At 38.5% G+C, this 19,139-nt stretch overlaps 2 protein-coding genes across 2 annotated transcripts; both read right to left on the bottom strand.

The window, feature by feature from the left end:
* Positions 1–13,714: 13,714 nt before the first annotated feature.
* LOC141301999 (histone H2B-like) lies at positions 13,715–14,089 on the bottom strand. The gene has a single exon (XM_073832196.1). The coding sequence runs from the start codon at positions 14,087–14,089 to the stop codon at positions 13,715–13,717; it is 375 nt and encodes a 124-aa protein (XP_073688297.1).
* Positions 14,090–16,697: 2,608 nt separating this feature from the next.
* Positions 16,698–17,009, bottom strand: LOC141301172 (histone H4). Its single transcript, XM_073831416.1, has one exon. The coding sequence runs from the start codon at positions 17,007–17,009 to the stop codon at positions 16,698–16,700; it is 312 nt and encodes a 103-aa protein (XP_073687517.1).
* Between the last annotated feature and the right edge of the window lie 2,130 nt (positions 17,010–19,139).

Here is a 19,139-nt window from a genome sequence, read left to right as displayed (position 1 = left end):
TTTCATTGTGCTTGTGATTTGTTTAATAACCGTCTTATGAGCACAATTGTAATTCTTCAAGATTTTTTACCCCAAAATGTAGTAGTTTAAGCACACACTGACATATAAATGCATGTCTGAGCTGTTTTAACGGGAATAAACGTTTATTAAAAATACTTGCATGTCCAAATTGAACTGTGGCATAATCGTAGCTTAATCAAAGTCCTGTCTGTGAAACCAGGCCATAAAGGCGTTTTTGCTTTCTTAATTGGTGTTAATAGCCAGAAATACTTTGCATGGGTCAAAATGATCGATTTTTATTTTATGCTAAGAATCATCAGGATATTAAGTAAAGATTATGTTTTGTCAAGGTATTTTGTGAATTTCTCACCGTCAATGCATTCAAAATTAATTTTTGATTAGTAACGTGCATTCCTAAGATTTTGACAACTTTAAAAGATGATTTTGTCCTATCCTAACAAACCATAAATCAAATATTTTATTCAACTTTCAGATTTCCTTCTTTTTGTTGTTTAATGGCGGGTGGCATCCAACGTTAAGGTGTAATACTGCATACCGAGTGTGAACCAGAGTGACTAACAGAAACTTAACCATCTAGAGAGATCCAGACCGCTGTGCGTCTGCTGCTGCCCGGTGAACTGGCCAAACACGCCGTGTCTGAGGGCACAAAGGCAGTGACCAAATACACCAGCTCTAAATGAGGCCTGGCTTTATTTACCCCAAAGGCTCTTTTAAGAGCCACCCATCTTTTCGTCTAAAGAGCTTTTATACATATTATTGGTTAAATATGTGGTTGGAAAATAATGGTTTGCTAGAAGCGTTTATAGCCTCTTTTGCAGATAAAAAGTTGGAATGCAGAAAACGCTTATGTTAAGTTCATAACACATCACTTATAAAACACTGGTTTAAGAGACGTACTGATATCGGTTATATGCATTTTAACACAGTGATTGATGTTAATCATCGTGTAATTCAAATGGTTTTACGACAACAAATAACGAAGCAACATCAGAGGTGTACTCTGTGATGCATATTATTCATTTTGTTATACAGCTTTTTTTCTTTAAGGTGCAGGTCATTCAAAAGAACAGCATTTATTTCTCATGCCGTTATATTGTTTCTATCCATCAAACAAATGTGCATAGAAAATAATAGGTATTGTTTATAGCATGGTTATCAGCATTTAAAAATTAATATATTTGAAGAGTTATTTGACACTGAAGACAAATATATTATTGCTAGCACAGGAACCAATTTATTTTTAAATATATTCAAACAGAAAAGACATATATATGGATAGATAGATGTATAATTACTTAGTCTATATTTAAACTCTAAGAACGCATTGGCATCTGCTAGTTTCTGTAAAGATATTTTGATACGATTTGCAGTTCTTTGTTAATTTTGCACCATCAAAATAAACCAGATAAAAAATTGGCTTCAAACTTTTTTTTTATGTCAAATCTCTCTTCTCCCAAATTCCTCACAAACGGATAATCGTACCACTATTGTGGGTGGCTGGATCAGCCTACAGCCGGAGCACTGCCGCTTTATGTAAGAATAGGATTCATAGATTTGACCATGCAATTGTAGATATCACTAAAATGGTTGGTTTTAATAATGTGCAACCACTTTATATAGATATGAAAAAAAAAAAAAAAAAAACGCTTGGCACTCTTTTTTTCCTTTGTCCTTTTTCTCTATCAAATGTTTTAGTGTCATATTACAACATAAATTAAGGTCTTTTAGAATCATTTCAGAAATATTTAGATATTTTGTGACAGAAAAATGCATAAAAAATATATATATATGGCGTTTGGATGGCACCCGGTGGCTATTTGTGGTATAACGCCCTAAACAAACTTTCACAGGAACCTTTTTTTTTCATATCAACTTCAAATTTGGAACATAACTTATTTAGATGTAAGGCTTCGATTTGATATCAAATTTAGGATAAAACCTGTTATGTAAAATATGTACATTATAAATAGAGTTGTGACGTTCGCGAACGAACCGATTCTTTTGAACGGCTCATAAACATGAACGATGGGAGCCGAGTCGTGGCTGGGGTGGGAGCCATTCTTTCTGTCGTTCTTTTTTCCTATGCGTGTTTCACACAGATGCACACAAATTATTCCCGGATGGTCTACTACTTAACTTAAGAATTCGAAGTGCGGATCAATGCACACTCTAACGGCTAATACATTGCCCACAACACATTACCCAGTGTCCGAGGATTCGATTAGAACTACAAACACGCATAAAAATTGTAAAAAAAAAACTACAAACATGGCGGATAAGCGCGACCAACGGAGAAAGGGGTTTTAGTGATAAATAATCAATGTGTAACCTAATAAAAAATATTTATTTAATGTTATCCATGGTATATTTCATGTGCAGCAACATTATGAACTTTTATAATGATAGGTTTGGTCATTAACTTTTAAATGCATCATTATGCAAACACGAGCAAAGTTCTCGGCATAAAAGACTCGTATAAGAACGTGCCTCTTCATTTCTCTCTAATACGGCAGGAAATCAAATTAAACGAAATGTAGATGATATTAACTGACAGGGCAGTTTAAACAGTGACAGGATTTAGGTAACTAAGTAACAGACGAAGTAGTATGTCCCAAAGCTTGCCTACTATTCTGCTACATACTCAAAAGTATGTACTTTTTCTTCACAAAAAGAGTACATACTTTAAGGGCATAGTATAAGTATGCGAACTGGGACGCAGCAACATACTTTGTACTAAAGGTAGATCCAAAATAGTGATGTTGATAGTGAAGCAGAGGGATGTTGTGCAGCCCTATGGAATATAGTCCACACATGACAAATGATGTAATAATCAATATTTCAGAATAATTCAAACTCAGATATTGGTGTGTGATATCTGAGTTTTAATTATTTGACTACAAATCTCACCTCATCATTCCTCCCAGTGATTATTTCCAGGATAAACTGAGATGCCCCCAAGCTGGCTTCTTAAAACTGACTAATATTTAAAAAGAGCCAAAAGAGCCGTTCTTTTGAACGGCTCTTTGAAAGGAACGGATCGCCAAGATCCGGATCCCCTCAAAGAGCCATAAATCCCATCACTAATTATAAATATAAAATATAATAAAAAATGTACGTTGTATTTTCTTTACAGTAAATTTAAACTTAACTTTAAATTTGTTGATGCAGTATTTTTTAATTGGTTTGGTACTATTTTTATAAGTAAAGTGTGCATTTTCAAATCTCTTAGTACAAAACTTCAAACTGATCACATTTGTAACACCAGTCATTCTTTAAAATCTGATGTCATGATTTAATTGTATTTGCACATATTGTCATTCAACTTAATCATTGTTTCAGAACACAAGATCATTATGATATATATTGAGAACATTTGCTTTAATCACCCAAACAAAACAGTAAGATCTTTTTTCAACTTAGTACTTTCACCAATCATTTCATTCAGGAGCAAATAATACAAGGAAAGCGTTTCAAATTATCCTTGGTGCTGAATGAGTGTAACTGAACTGTAAAAATTTACACAGCAAATATTACACTTATGTTCAGACATATATATATATATATATATATATATATATATATATATATATATATATATATATATTATATATACATATAAGTCACCACCTGGATTTAACTAAGTGCTACACTCTAAAAAGTGCTGGGTTAAAAAATAACCCAACCATAACCCAGCTGCTGGGTAACTATGGGACAGAACACGCGTTGGGTTGTTTTGACCCAAGTGCTGGGTTAAATCATTTGACCCAATATGCTGGGTTGTTTATTTGACCCAACCAGTGGGTCAGATTAACTGTGTTGCTGGGTTAAAAACTACCTAAATATTGGGTTATTTGTTGTCTAATTGCCTTGCTACCTTTATATTTACCAATAATAATATATAAATCACAAAAGAATGTAAAATTATTATTGTTTTTCTGTAATACAGTTACACAACACAAAAAAATGCATCTGTAAATGTCAATTTAATGAGTTTTCATATTTCTTTTTAATACAGTTTTCAAATAGGTGCAGCTGTCACACATTTTGTCCAACCCTTACAGACACAAATAATGGTTTTAGTAGATCAGTTTCTTTTAAACACAAAACTGTAAACAAGGCACACTATATTCATATTCTTTATGTCAACATTGCAGCAGCAGAACACTCAAAAATGAATTATTACCAAATTAGAATCATTCCAAACATTATGCCATTAAAACTTAGCCAAACAAAGAGTCCACCAGACAATTCTTACAATTTAAAACATGTTACAAGTGACCAAGAAAAAAAACTTTTGCCCTCAAAAACTTCACACATGAAGACTTATGTCCATCAATATGATATACTGCAAGCTGGAGAAATTCCCAGGCAACAAGTCCGCTTCAATGGCATGGCCTGGAACAATGGCGATGGCCTAGAAATGTCGTTGTCTCATCCCAAGGCTCAAATCCACCATGTTGGTCCCCACCTGTTAATTATACGGCATTTAGTCTTGCAACATAACTAGCATTTTAAGTTAAGTGTATTTTATGAACATAAACATAGAGGCATGAAATAAATGCTCATTTTGCTTCTCAACTTTTCATACAGTTGTGGTCAAAATTATTAGAACACTAGTATTTTCACCAGCTAAATAAGGTTTTAAATCAGTGATTTCTCTTTTGCTGTAGTGTGTCAGTAGGAAATATCGGTTTACATTTCCATTCATTTTGCCATTAATTGTGATAATCCAGTGACATTTTTGTTTGCACAACAGCCAGTGCTCCACACAGGATCTGATCTCATCATCATCCAGAAGAACTGTGACAGCGTCTCCAAGATGCTCCAAGAGACCTGCCTGCAAAGTTACAGTACTGTTAAGAGTTTTAAGCACTTGTCTAAAAATGTCATAAAATGATGCTGTCAAAAATAATGTCATAACTAAATGTTCTTTATCAGTTAACCTTGATTAACTAAATTAAATCAACATTTGGTTTGACCATCCTTTTGCGTTTAAAGCAGCTTTTGCCCTACAGTAGGTGCACTTGCACATAGTTTTTCAGGTAGCTTTGCAGGTAGGTCTCTTGAAGCATCTTGGAGACGTTGTCACAGTTCTTCTGGATTTAGTCTGTCTCAGTTTGTTCTGTTTCTTCATATCATTCCAGACAGACTGGATGATGATGAGATCAGATCTCTGTGTGGAGGATTGGCTGTTGTGCAAACAAAAACCTCACTGGATACACAATTAAAGGCAAAATGAATGTTTGGAAATGTAAACTGATATTTCTTACTGACACACTACAGCAAAAGATAACAAACACTGACTTAAAATAATTTTTTAGCTGGTGAAAATACTACTGTTATAATAATTTTGGCCACCACTGTGTTTATATATATATATATACACCCTTATTAGAGCAGAAAACGTAAAACAAAACTTACAGGTTGTACGTCAATGAATGGCCTCCGGGATTCCGTGGTTGTGGGTCTGAAGACCTTTTATCCAGAGTGGGCAGGACTTTGAAAGCACTTTCCCCTTTAGCATCTAAACCATAGGAATAATATGCAAACTGTGAAACATATTTTATAATCAAAACAACAAACTGAAACCCTTTCATATGAAGATTTCTTCATTCCTTTAAATAATGCAAATTAATTCCCACCCTCATTCAATGTAACAAACATCCACTGAGACGGCGAGATGTGATGAACCCAAGTGCAGTTTATTTACAGTGACGATAATCCATAAATCCAAACAATCCAAACGTGAAACATAATCCAGACAATGACTTGACATAAACTTGACAGACTTGACTTGACTTAACTTGACATAAACAGACTTGACTTGACTTGACTTGGCTTGAACAGACTTGACATAAACTTGACTTGGCATGAACAGACTTGACTTGAAACAGACTTGAAAAACACTCACCAGACAGCAGAATTACAACTTCAATACTTCAATACGCGACAGGGACCATTAAAACACAAGGGCTATTTATACAGACAATGAGGAACACATGACAAGAATGAACCAATGAAAAACAAGGAACAAGACCATAGCAACCAATGACAACCAATCAGAACGTGACACATGAAACTAGGGAACCAATGGCAGGAATACATGAGGGAAGGGAAGCAAGACACAACAGCATGAAATGATTACATAATAAAAGACATGAAAACATGAACATGAAACAAAACAAAACCCCACGTTACATATCCCCCCCTCTAAGGGCGGCTCCAGACGCCCAAAACACACCACCCAAAACAAAACAAAAACCCAAAAAGTCCAGAAGGGTGGTGGAGCAGAGACAGTATATGGGGGAGGGATGGAGGGCCAGGCCCATGCAGGGGAACAGGACTGGGATCATGGCATGGAGTATGGAAAGGTGGTGAGCCTGGATCCTGGGGCAAGGGCAGGTCTACACAATGGGAGAATGGAGGTCCTGGGCCGTGGAGCAGTGACAGACAGTGGAACACTGGAGGACCTAGGCCGTGGAGCAGTGGCAGACTGTGGATCAATGGAGGACCTGGGCCATGGAGCAGTGGCAGACTGTGAAACAGTGGAGGACCTGGGCCATGAAGCAGTGGTAGACTGTGGAACAGTGGAGGACCTGGGCCGTGAGGCAGTGGCAGACAGTGGGAAACTGGAGGACCTGGGCCGTGGAGCAGTGGCAGACTGTGGATCAATGGAGGGCCTGGGGCATGGAGCAGTGGCAGACTGTGGATCAATGGAGGACCTGGGCCGTGGAGCAGTGGTAGACTGTGGAACATTGGAGGGCCTGGGGCATGGAGCAATGACAGACAGAGAAGCTCTGGAGGACGTGGGCCATGGAGATATGGCAGACAGTGGAACAATGGTGGACCTGGACCGTGGAGTGATGGCAGACAGTGAAGCTCTGGAGGATCAGGACCGTGAAGTGATGGCAGACAGTGAAGCTCTGGAGGATCAGGGCCATGAAACAGTGGCAGACTATGGAGTAGTGGAAGCCACGGCGGGGCCGGCAGAGCAGGAAGCCATGGCGGGGCCGGCAGAGCAGGAAGCCTAGGCGACGCAGGCAGAGCAGGAAGCCATGGCGGAGCCGGCAGAGCGTGAAGCCTTGGCAGTGCAGGCAGAGCAGGAGGCCTTGGCGGTGCCGGCAGAGCAGGAGGCCTTGGCGGAGCAGGCAGAGCGTGAAGCCTTGGCGGAGCAGGCAGAGCGTGAAGCCTTGGCGGAGCAGGCAGAGCGTGAAGCCTTGGCGGTGCAGGCAGAGCAGGAGGCCTTGGCGGAGCAGGCAGAGCGTGAAGCCTTGGTGGTGCAGGCAGAGCAGGAGGCCTTGGCGGTGCAGGCAGAACAGGAAGCCATGGCGGAGCCGGCAGAGCAGGAAATCCCGCTATGGACGCCGCCTCGGTAAGAGGCATGGGCGCAGCGGGTTCGTGGACAGACGTGGCCTTTGGGACGCAGTGAGCAGCCCACACACTTAAAATGGCGATGGCCATCACAGGCAGCGCAGTGGATAGAGGGGGGCCCACCAGGCTAGTGGGTGTGTGGCTTGGGAGCGTTGGCTCTGCGGGTATGCCTGCAGCCCGTACTGACATTAAAGGAGGGTCCAGTATGCTGGCAATCAAGACCTGATGAGGCTTTGAAGGATAAATTGAGGCTTGGCATGGCTCTGGCGTGGCGGCCATCTTGGCCGGGGACTCTGGTGTGGCGGCCATCTTGGCCGGGGACTCTGGCGTGGCAGCCATCTTGGCCGGGGACTCTGGCGTGGCGGCCATCTTGACAACAGGCTTAGGGATGGCAGCCATCTTGGGTGCAAACTTTGCGTGAGTAGGCCCTGGAGCGGCAGGCTTGGCGTGAGCAGGCCCTGGAGCGGCAGGCTTGGCGTGAGCAGGCCTTGGAATGGCAGGCTTGGCGTGAGCAGGCCCTGGAGCGGCAGGCTTGGCGTGAGCAGGCCCTGGAGCGGCAGGCTTGGCGTGAGCAGGCCCTGGAGCGGCAGGCTTGGCGTGAGCAGGCCCTGGAGCGGCAGACATGGTGTGAGCAGGCCCTGGAGCAGCAGACATGACATGAGCAGACATGACGTGAGCAGGCCCTGAAGCAGCAGACATGACGTGAGCAGGCCCTGAAGCAGCAGACATGACGTGAGCAGGCCCTGGAGCAGCAGACATGACGTGAGCAGGCCCTGGAGCAGCAGACATGACGTGAGCAGGCCCTGGAGCAGCAGACATGACGTGAGCAGTCCCTGAAGCAGCAGACATGACGTGAGCAGGCCCAGAAGCAGCAGACATGACGTGAGCAGGCCCTGGAGCAGCAGACATGACGTGAGCAGTCCCTGAAGCAGCAGACATGACGTGAGCAGGCCCTGGAGCAGCAGACATGACGTGAGCAGTCCCTGAAGCAGCAGACATGACGTGAGCAGGCCCTGAAGCAGCAGACATGACGTGAGCAGGCCCTGGAGCAGCAGACATGACGTGAGCAGTCCCTGAAGCAGCAGACATGACGTGAGCAGTCCCTGAAGCAGCAGACATGACGTGAGCAGGCTTTGAAGCAGCAGACATGACGTGAACAGGCCCTGGAGCAGTAGACATGATGTGAGCAGGCTTTGAGGCAGCAGACATGACGTGAGCAGTCCCTGAAGCAGCAGACATGACATGAGCAGGCATGGCGTGAGCAGGATGTGACATGTGAATAATTCCAGACATGGCGGTTAAGTGTGGAGAATGAGGAGTGGCAGATACTGAAGAATAGCAGGGTTCCTCGTCAGCTATCCCCACAGTAAATGAGGAACCACTCAACCTGAGAGCAAAGTCAATATATGTTTCCAATGACCAATGAATTTTTCCACCAGGCAATTGAGAACGAATGGGTTCATTTAAACCCACTCTAAAAATGTCCTTAAGTGCCACATCATTAAAAGCAACCAGATGGCACAGTCCACAAAAATCTTTTACATAGTCCTCTATCGTTTGGTTTCCTTGACGCAAAGAGAGGAGACGAACAACCGCTGGGTTCATTTTGTTGGTCGCGTATTCTGTAACAAACATCCACTGAGACGGCGAGATGTGATGAACCCAAGTGCAGTTTATTTACAGTGACGATAATCCATAAATCCAAACAATCCAAACGTGAAACATAATCCAGACAATGACTTGACATAAACTTGACAGACTTGACTTGACTTAACTTGACATAAACAGACTTGACTTGACTTGACTTGGCTTGAACAGACTTGACATAAACTTGACTTGGCATGAACAGACTTGACTTGAAACAGACTTGAAAAACACTCACCAGACAGCAGAATTACAACTTCAATACTTCAATACGCGACAGGGACCATTAAAACACAAGGGCTATTTATACAGACAATGAGGAACACATGACAAGAATGAACCAATGAAAAACAAGGAACAAGACCATAGCAACCAATGACAACCAATCAGAACGTGACACATGAAACTAGGGAACCAATGGCAGGAATACATGAGGGAAGGGAAGCAAGACACAACAGCATGAAATGATTACATAATAAAAGACATGAAAACATGAACATGAAACAAAACAAAACCCCACGTTACATTCAACTACTGCAGGTTAAGTTTAGGTATGGGGTCAGATTCAGAGATGTAGAATATGCTCATGCAGAATAAGGCATCAGTTTGTGCTTCATAAGTACTAATTAACAGCCAATATACAAGCTAATAAGCAACTAGTTAAGTGTTACTGTACCATTGTATTTACCAGTTGATGTGTGTCAAATACAGTTGCATATGTTTTTTATAGATTGACATATTATAAGAAAAAGCTTACCTTAAGTCATGTCACCTTATCCCTTGCTGAGCACTCGCAAGAATTAGGTCTGCAACTGTAGCCCAGTCTTCAAAAAGTCTGCCTCTGGATATAGCTTCCTAAAGTCTTGTGAAATCTGATAAAATCTGAAAAACAAATGTGGTTCAATAAGTTTAAGGTTTATACTGGTCTCCTAGTTTGTAATGCAACACAGGCATTCACTAAAATGCCGTTCACATGCCGCGCCTAAAAACGCGTGAAAACGCAAGACGCGTCGCTTTCTCATTCTTTCCAAAACGCAGCTTGCTCTCACATGGCGTCTGCCGTTGCTAAGCAACCATGTCCCGTGCCTGGAAAAACGAGCTTCCAATACGAACGGCATCTACATCTGAAATAACAAACTTCAGTGCGCAAAAAACACGACATGTGAACGTCCGCATACACCACGAGAAATTAAGTCTAACTTTACATACTGTAGCTAAGACAACATTACATTTAAGTAATAAACAATAGTACATACCAGTCATATTGTGGTTTAACATTATTAAAGTAAGGGACATAGCGTTTTAGCTAATGCAGATAAGTTACCTCAAGGAAAAAAGCGCGAAAATGCTCAACATAAAACATATGGATCTATCGTTGGATTCGGCACGTCGCAGACATTTACTTGAAAAAATATGCCCTTAAAAGATAAATTTTTGTATGGAATTATCTAATTTTGACAAAACATTACAAAGCCATACAGTATGCAGACAGTAAAGGAACTTACCCCCGTATTTCTGACCTACTCTTTCCATAAGGCGTTAAAATAAAGGCCATGTGTATACTGTAAGTTATACAAATAACACTACACACACACACACACACACACACACACACACACACACACACACACACACACACTTTATATAACAATAAAGCGATTGTTGAGGCAAAAAAGTACATCGCTAGGGCTAGGCTGCTTAAGTTACAACGTTCGTCATTCACGGAATAAAATGCCAACCCCGCACAGCGACATATCAAATATTGCATTAAACAGTGAAATCAGTGTGCTCTAAAACACAACTTATTAAAAATAAAGGTAAATAATGATATAATCATATTAATTTACCTTATAATCCTGCTTGCTGCGAGGTGCGTGACCGCCTTGGCAAGGAGACGAGTGAAGAATCCAGAATGTTCGATGAAGTGAAAAAAATAAACAAACCGGTTGGGTCAAAATAACCCAACCCAGGTGTTCATAGTGAAAGAACCCCTTATAGTCCATTTGACCCAGCACGATCAACCCAACTGTGTGTTTACAGTGCCTCAAACAACCCAACATTTTGACCCAGCACAATTAACCCAGCAATGTGTTTACAAAAATAACCCAGCACTTTTTAGAGTGTATGATCTGTGGTTGCTGCAGTTGGTCAAGTCTAGGTTCAGCAACAGTATGTGCTCAAAGAATGAGGTCAGCTGACTACCTGAATATACTGAATTACCAGGTTATTCCATCAACGGAATTCCAAATTCCAAGATGACAATGTCAGGATTTGAAAGAGTGGTTCAGGGAGCATAAGACATCATTTTCACACATGGATTGGCCACCACAGAGTCCAGACTTTAACCCCTATTGAGAATCTTTGGGATGTGCTGGAGAAGGCTCAGACTCTACCATCATCAATGCAAGATCTTGGTGAAAAATTAATGCAACACTGGATGGAAATACAGTAAATGTTGTGCCATTGCAGAAGCTTATCGAAACAATGCCACAGCGAATGTGTGCCGTAATCAATGCTAAAGGTGGTCCAATGAAATATTAGAGTGTATGACCTTTTTTTTTTTGGTGGCAACTTTTTTTTTTTGGCCAGGCAGTGTATATTTACATAAGCAAAATATATTTATTCACTGTTCATTTATTTGAACAGTGCAAACACAGTTCTACTTATATGGTAACTAATTGTGATCATCAGGGGAAATGTTATTATATCAAATATTATTATTATTATTTTTCCCCTAAAAAATCTTTGTGTAAGTCTTGTAACTAGAAATTTATTACAACCTTTAGAACATTAAAAACTTTTCTGGGGAATTACAGTAATTATTTCATTAAAAACAGTACATACAGTAGGGAATATATTGGCAAACTCTTACCTGTAGTAACAGGGTTTGTACAAGGTGCTTAAAGTGCTTGAAGTAGGCTATTTGAATTTGACTTCTTGAAATTTAAGTCCCGGAAAACCCTTGAAACAGCCATATTTTTGAGAAGGTACTTGAAAAGTAAAAAAAAAAAAAAAAAAAAAAAAATCTAATAATAATAATAAAAAAATAAAATAAAATAAAACATTGTATATGAAATTAGTTATTATTGGTTAGGGAGAGGCGACAGCAGCAAGGAACCAAAACTCCATCAATGACAGACATGGAAAACATACATAAATAAATAAAACTTTAGAAGAAACCAGGCTCAAAATATAACTTTATACTTTAAAATGTTAAAGTTGTTATTCTTATGTTTTATTAGTTTATTAGAATTTCAAGGATAATAATATTGTTTGATAAAAGAGATATCTGAATCTTTAGTATTTAGTCCTTGAAAACTAGGAATGTACTACAACCTTTGGAACATAAAAAAAAGAACTTCTGGTTTTAGAATTAAATTATTTATTTTAAATGAAAATGTGTGTAAATATTGGCAAAAGATCACCTGTAGTAAATCAGTCAGGACACTAGGCCTTTATGAACAGCTTTCTAAGTACTTAGATCTTATGAACATATTGTGTACTGTACATATATAAAAGAAAGGTTTTGGCAAAATCGCACCTGTAGTAAAACATTGTTTAGTATTACAAGCTTTACAGTTTAACAACGTGCTATTGTAAACGTTTAAAGTCACTTTAATTAAAATACATTAGACGTTTAAACCGAATCGGTGGAATTATCCGACAGTCCCTTACACATCAAGCGCTGATATTTTAAAGCTTTCTCTGGTTTAAATTTGCTGCTACAATACACGTGGGCAGTTTAGATTTTTGTTTTCATGTCTATATAAAGTGGTTGCATATTGTTAAAACTAATCGCATTAGTGATATCAACGATTGCATGGTCAAATCTATCAATCATATTCTTGAAAGCGGCAGCGCCCCGACTGTAGGCTAATCCAGCCACCCACAATAATGGTACGATTATCCGTTTGTGAGGAATTTTGGAAAAAAAAAAAAAGTTTGAAGCGAATTTTTATTTGGTTAATTTTGATGGTGCAAAATTAACAAAGAACTGCAAATCGTATAAAAACATCTTTACAGATTAAAACTATGCAGATGCCAATGCTTTCTTAGAGTTTAAATATAGACTAAGTAATTGTACATCTATCCGTCTATGTCTCTTTTCTATTTGAATGTATTTAAAAAGCAGTTGGATCCTGTGCTAGCAATGCTATATTTGCAGTATCATTAGTCTTCAATATCACATAACTTTTCAAAAATAATTTTAAAATGCCGATAACCATGCTATAAACAGTACCTATTGTTTTTATGCACATTTTTTGATGGACAAAAAACAAAATAACGGCATGAAAAATAAATGCTGTTCTTTTTAATGACCTGCGCCTCAAAAAAAAAAAAAATGTGTCATGGAGTACACCTCTGATGATTGCTTTATTTGTTATCGTTGTAATAAAACCATTTGAATTACAAGATGATTAACATAAATCATTATGTATGATGTCAAAATGTATATAACCGATGTCACTGCGTCTTTTAAACCGGTGTTTTATAAGTGATGTGTAAGAAACTTGATGTAAGCGTTTTCTGTATTTCAACTCTATTTGCAAAACATGCTAAAAAGATCTCTAGCAAAACAATTAAAATACCACCAGCCATATATTTAACCAGTGAAAGCTCTTCAGACGAAAACATGGATGGCTCTTAAAAGAGCCTTTGGGTTAGCTCAAATCACGCCTCATTTAGAGCTGGTGTATTTGGTCACTGCCTTTGTGCCCTCAGACACGGCGTGTTTGGCCAGTTCACCGGGCAGCAGCAGACGCACAGCGGTCTGGATCTCTCTAGATGTGATGGTGGAGCGCTTGTTATAGTGAGCCAGACGAGATGATTCACCGGCGATGCGCTCGAAGATGTCGTTGACGAAAGAATTCATGATCCCCATCGCTTTAGAAGAGATACCAGTATCAGGATGAACCTGCTTCAACACTTTGTAGACGTAGATAGCATAGCTCTCTTTCCTGGACCTCTTGCGCTTCTTTCCTCCTTTGCCGGCGGTCTTAGTGACGGCTTTCTTTGAACCCTTTTTGGGAGCAGCCTTCGCTGGTTCAGGCATCTTGACTAGCGGTAAACAATACAATAACGGCTAGGAAGCATGTACTGGCTATTTATTGAAAGCTCATGCTAATGTAAGAGGGCTAGGTTCCCTCTCCCTGATTGTGTATTTTTGCGCATGAATGAAAGAAGCGTATTTCATTGGTTGGAAATGGGTGGCTAATCAGACACATCCGCCAATCACAGGCTTCTAAATTTGAACGCTTCCCGTCGCCTCCCCGGCACAGGGATTAGGGATGGGCGATACCACTTATTTTGTTTTCGATACGATACCGATATTTTTAAGGCCAGTATCATCGATATCGATACCGATACGATACTTCTAAACTTAATTTTAAATTATTACATTTATTAAATTAATAAGAGTAAAATATGTAATTATGCCCTTTTTTATAACCTTTTACACTTTATATTTGAAATGCATTTTAACATTTAATATGCAACTAATTAAATTTTATTTTCTACACGTGGTTAAAATATGTTTACTTTAGTGGTAACTACAAAACCTACAGTTGAAAATACTTGGTTTCATAAGGGGCTGCCAGTGACAGGCTGTTGCACACATAAAATACAACATTTTTTTTCTGCCAGTGTATAATTTATATTAACATTACTACAAAACATGATCAATGAACTTTAAGTGTTAATTTAAAGAAATGTAATTGCACTTGTGAAATGCAAATTATGTAAGCTTCAATTTCAGTTTGTTTATTGAGAAATAGCTCAAACATGTTTTTATTTTCTGTCCTCTGATAAGCATTGTTCAGGGCTGTCGTTCCCAAAAGCATCAATGATTTCTTATGATACTTTTAGGAAACACATCCCTGTTTGAATGCACTGTCTAAAGGGAGTGAATGCTCTCTGTGATTGATTGGTTCTGTCTTGAATCATTTGCGTGCGTTCAGATGAGTAGGAAAAGTGTTCTATCGTGAACAGTTATTCTCTAACATATGTTATGCATCCAATTCAATGCACATTGTACTCCTGGCTTTTTATTAAATAAACAAAATCACTGGTAAATAAAACACACCTTAGTATCGATATTTTCAATTTGAGTATCGATACTTTCGATACTCGCATCAGTATCGATATATCGATATTTTAGGATCGATATGCACATCCCTAACAGGGATCTTTTTCTGACTTTTTCCGCTCAAAAATGTCAGTGATAAGCGCAATCATGAAAGAACAACAAAGGAACATATATGAAATATGTGAAACTCTTTTCAGACTTCACAACTTGAATATAATGGTTACATTTATGTGGGTGCTGGCCTACAAGGGACTTAAAGGCAATGAAATGGCAGATTCATTAGCAAAGGAAGCAATCAGGCAGGAAACTACAATGGACATCTTATTAAGCAAAACAGAAATAAAGACAATGATTAAAAGACAAATCATCAGCAAATGGCAAGATAAATGGAAGCAAAGACAAACATCTTTATACCATCCAGACGGAAGTGGGAAGGATGAGGAAAACAGGGCGAAATACCAGGGAGAAAAATATAATATCAAGATTAAGATTGTGGGTCACACAACACTAAATAAGACATTGCATCTCATCGGGAAACATCCAACAGGTCTGTGTGAGTGTAGTCAGTATTCAGTATATACTATGTCACTGTCAAAAATATTTTACAGAAAGAAATATTTAGAAGGACACCACAGGAGACACTAGATGTAAAGCTAATACTCGATCAAAGAGGGATTTATAAGTCTTTCATTTTATTTTTGAGGGAAACTGAGTTAATTAATAGGATATGAAGGTCTTATTATTATTACTTCATTGTTTTTTTTTTAGTTTTGGGGTGGTTATTAAGTTTCTGTTAGTCACTCTGGTTCACACTCGGTATGCAGTATTACACCTTAACGTTGGATGCCACCCGAAATTAAACAACAAAAAGAAGGAAACCTGAAAGCTGAATAAAATATTTGATTTATGGTTTGTTAGGATAGGACAAAATCACCTTTTAAAGTTGTCAAAATCTTAGGAATGCACGTTACTAATCAAAAATTAATTTTGAATGCATTGACGGTGAGAAATTCACAAAATACCTTGACAAAACAATCTTTACTTAATATCCTGATGACTCTTAGCATAAAATAAAAATCGATCATTTTGACCCATGCAAAGTATTTCTGGCTATTAACACCAATTAAGAAAGCAAAAACGCCTTTATGGCCTGGTTTCACAGACAGGACTTTGATTAAGCTACGATTATGCCACAGTTCAATTTGGACATGCAAGTATTTTTAATAAACGTTTATTCCCGTTAAAACAGCTCAGACATGCATACAGTAGTCAACATTCGAAGTGGATCAAAACCTTTCATCAGATTTGTCCTAAAACCAAAAAGAATACCTGTTCTTATCTTAGGACAACTTTGATGAACTTTTTTGATCCACTTCGAATGTTGACTACTGTATGTCAGTGTGTGCTTAAACTACTACATTTTGGGGTAAAAATCTTGAAGAATTACAATTGTGCTCATAAGACGGTTATTAAACAAATCACAAACACAATGAAATGAAGAAAATTTTAACTCTTTCTTGGAAATGTGGGTGGCTCTTAAAAGAGCCTTTGGGTTTATATGTTAGTGTGGAAACGTTTAACCTCCAAAGCCGTACAGAGTGCGTCCCTGTCGTTTCAGAGCATACACGACATCCATGGCGGTAACGGTCTTTCTCTTGGCGTGCTCAGTGTAGGTAACGGCATCGCGGATCACGTTCTCCAGGAACACCTTCAGCACACCGCGTGTTTCCTCGTAGATCAGACCGGAGATACGCTTGACACCGCCACGGCGAGCGAGACGACGGATAGCGGGTTTGGTGATTCCCTGGATGTTATCACGTAAAACTTTACGATGACGCTTAGCGCCTCCTTTTCCGAGTCCTTTGCCGCCTTTACCTCTTCCAGACATGGTTACAACTCTTCAGAGTTTTACGCAACAACTGAAATTGTGAAAGCTAAGGTTCTGCGAGAAGAGCTTTACAGTACCCTACAGGACCTAATTGAAACCCGTAAAGGCGGAGTAAAGGCGGAGCTATGCTACATCATACGATACACGTCATGATTGGTTGTTGGAGCAGAACTAGATGTAACTAGATGTCATAAATATTCTAAAAACTCTGAACTTGAATGAGATATCTAATTGATGATGAAAAGCAATCGTCAGGACAATTAATTAATAAGTGGCAAAACCTTTAGGACAAAGAAAATAAGAATCAGAAAGATTTGTATTTTTTTTTTCTTGCGCGATGTTTGCAAACACAATGATTTTTTATTTTATTGTTTTTTGTTTATTTTTATTTATTTATTTTTTTTTTATTTTTTTTTTTAGGAGTTCTTCGGACATACATATATAAATAATCAATCCTATATGACACATGAGTAGGAAAATAACCAAAAACAAAAACAACATGATATACATCTGGAACAGAAAATCTGTGTACAGTTTTGTGCACTGCGTACTGTATTAACTCTATAAACAAATATGTACAGTACATGTATTTGCATGATATCTAATTATGCCTGTCAGTTACTGAGAATTAATGATAAAAGCAAGTGGTAATTTATATGTCAAATCTGGAGATAATGTGACTCTAAAACACTTTTTGTGTCTAGATGTTCTAGTTCACAGAGATCTATAACGTTTGCCTGAGAGGAAAAGTGTAAACATTTTGTGGCCAGGGAGAAAGGGGCCTGTGATGATGTTACCTGCCCATTTCTTGATTCTTGAAATGTACAAGTCTTGTGGTCTAGTCTAGTGGTCTGTAGAGGTTTTTATTAGGGTTATGTTTATAGGTGGAGAACGGGGTATGACATAAAATATAAATAACAAAAAATAATAAAAATGAAATTAAAATGATTGGTTCTTCTAGGGCAATGGTTCTCAACTCCAGTCCTTGGGGCCCAATGTTCTGCACATTTTATATGTCTCCCTCATTTAACACACCTGATTCAGATCATCAGATGGTTAGGAGAAAGATCCATGAACTGAACTAAATGTGTGTCAGATTTAAACACATACAAAATGTGCAAAGCAGTGGGCCCCGAAGACTGGAGTTGAGAACCACTGTTCTAAGAACATTTTGTTCATTTTTAATTTAAATGCATAAATCTGGTGCAATCTGAGAGCAGAATCATGTGACTAGATCAATGAAGACATATGTGACCCTGGACCACAAAACCAGTCTTAAGTCGCTGGGGTATATTTGTAGCAATAGCCAAAAATACATTGTATGGGTCAAAATTATTGATTTTTCTTTTATGTCAAAAATCATTAGGAAATTAAGTAAAGATCATGTTCCATGAAGATTTTTTTGTAAAATTCCTACTGTAAACCTATCAAAATGTAATTTTTGATTAGTAATATGCATTGTTAAGAACTTAATTTGGACAACTTTAAAGGTGATTTTCTCATTATTTTGATTTTTTTCACCCTTAGATTTCAGATTTTCAAATAGATGTATCTCAGCCGAATATTGTCCTATCCTAACAAACCATACACCAATAGAAAGCTTATTTACTGAGCTTTCATATGATGTATATATCTCAGTTTTGTAAAATTTAACCTTATGACTGGTTTTGTGGTCCAGGGTCACATATGTCCTCTTGTAATAATGTATTTATGTGAATGTGATGGTAGGGCACAATTTTCACTATATAAATTTTTATAAAAGCTACAAATGCTGTTCTGTGAAGAGCAGGGAATGGTTTTCTCCTTGTTGTTTGTTGTTTGATTATCATTAACGCCAACACTTAACTCAAGAGATGAGACGAGACACAATACTTGCTTCATGAGAACAGGGTGAGATTTTTGCACATTATTAAAACAATTCTCAATGACCAGAGACATGATTGGAATAATACTCTGCAGGTGCATTTAGAATTGGTTTAACTATCATCTTGAATTATCATATGCAGTAAAAGACAACAACACTCAAGCACTGTAAAAGGTTAGCCACAAACTTAGTTGACTGGTTTCTCTCCTGTATGATTTAATGTGAGTCTCTTCAGACCTTAGAACTAGTTTAATTATTTATTTATT

The sequence above is a fragment of the Garra rufa genome, chromosome 25 (assembly GCF_049309525.1).
Source record: "Garra rufa chromosome 25, GarRuf1.0, whole genome shotgun sequence".
Classification (NCBI taxonomy): Eukaryota; Metazoa; Chordata; class Actinopteri; order Cypriniformes; family Cyprinidae; genus Garra; species Garra rufa.
Note: the sequence above shows the minus strand (reverse complement) of the source record. Positions and strands in the feature narration are given on the sequence as shown.

Excerpts from the sequence above, each read along its gene's own strand:
- LOC141301999 (XM_073832196.1), bottom strand. The coding sequence starts at position 14,089 with ATGCCTGAACCAGCGAAGGCTGCTCCCAAAAAGGGTTCAAAGAAAGCC.
- LOC141301172 (XM_073831416.1), bottom strand. The coding sequence starts at position 17,009 with ATGTCTGGAAGAGGTAAAGGCGGCAAAGGACTCGGAAAAGGAGGCGCT.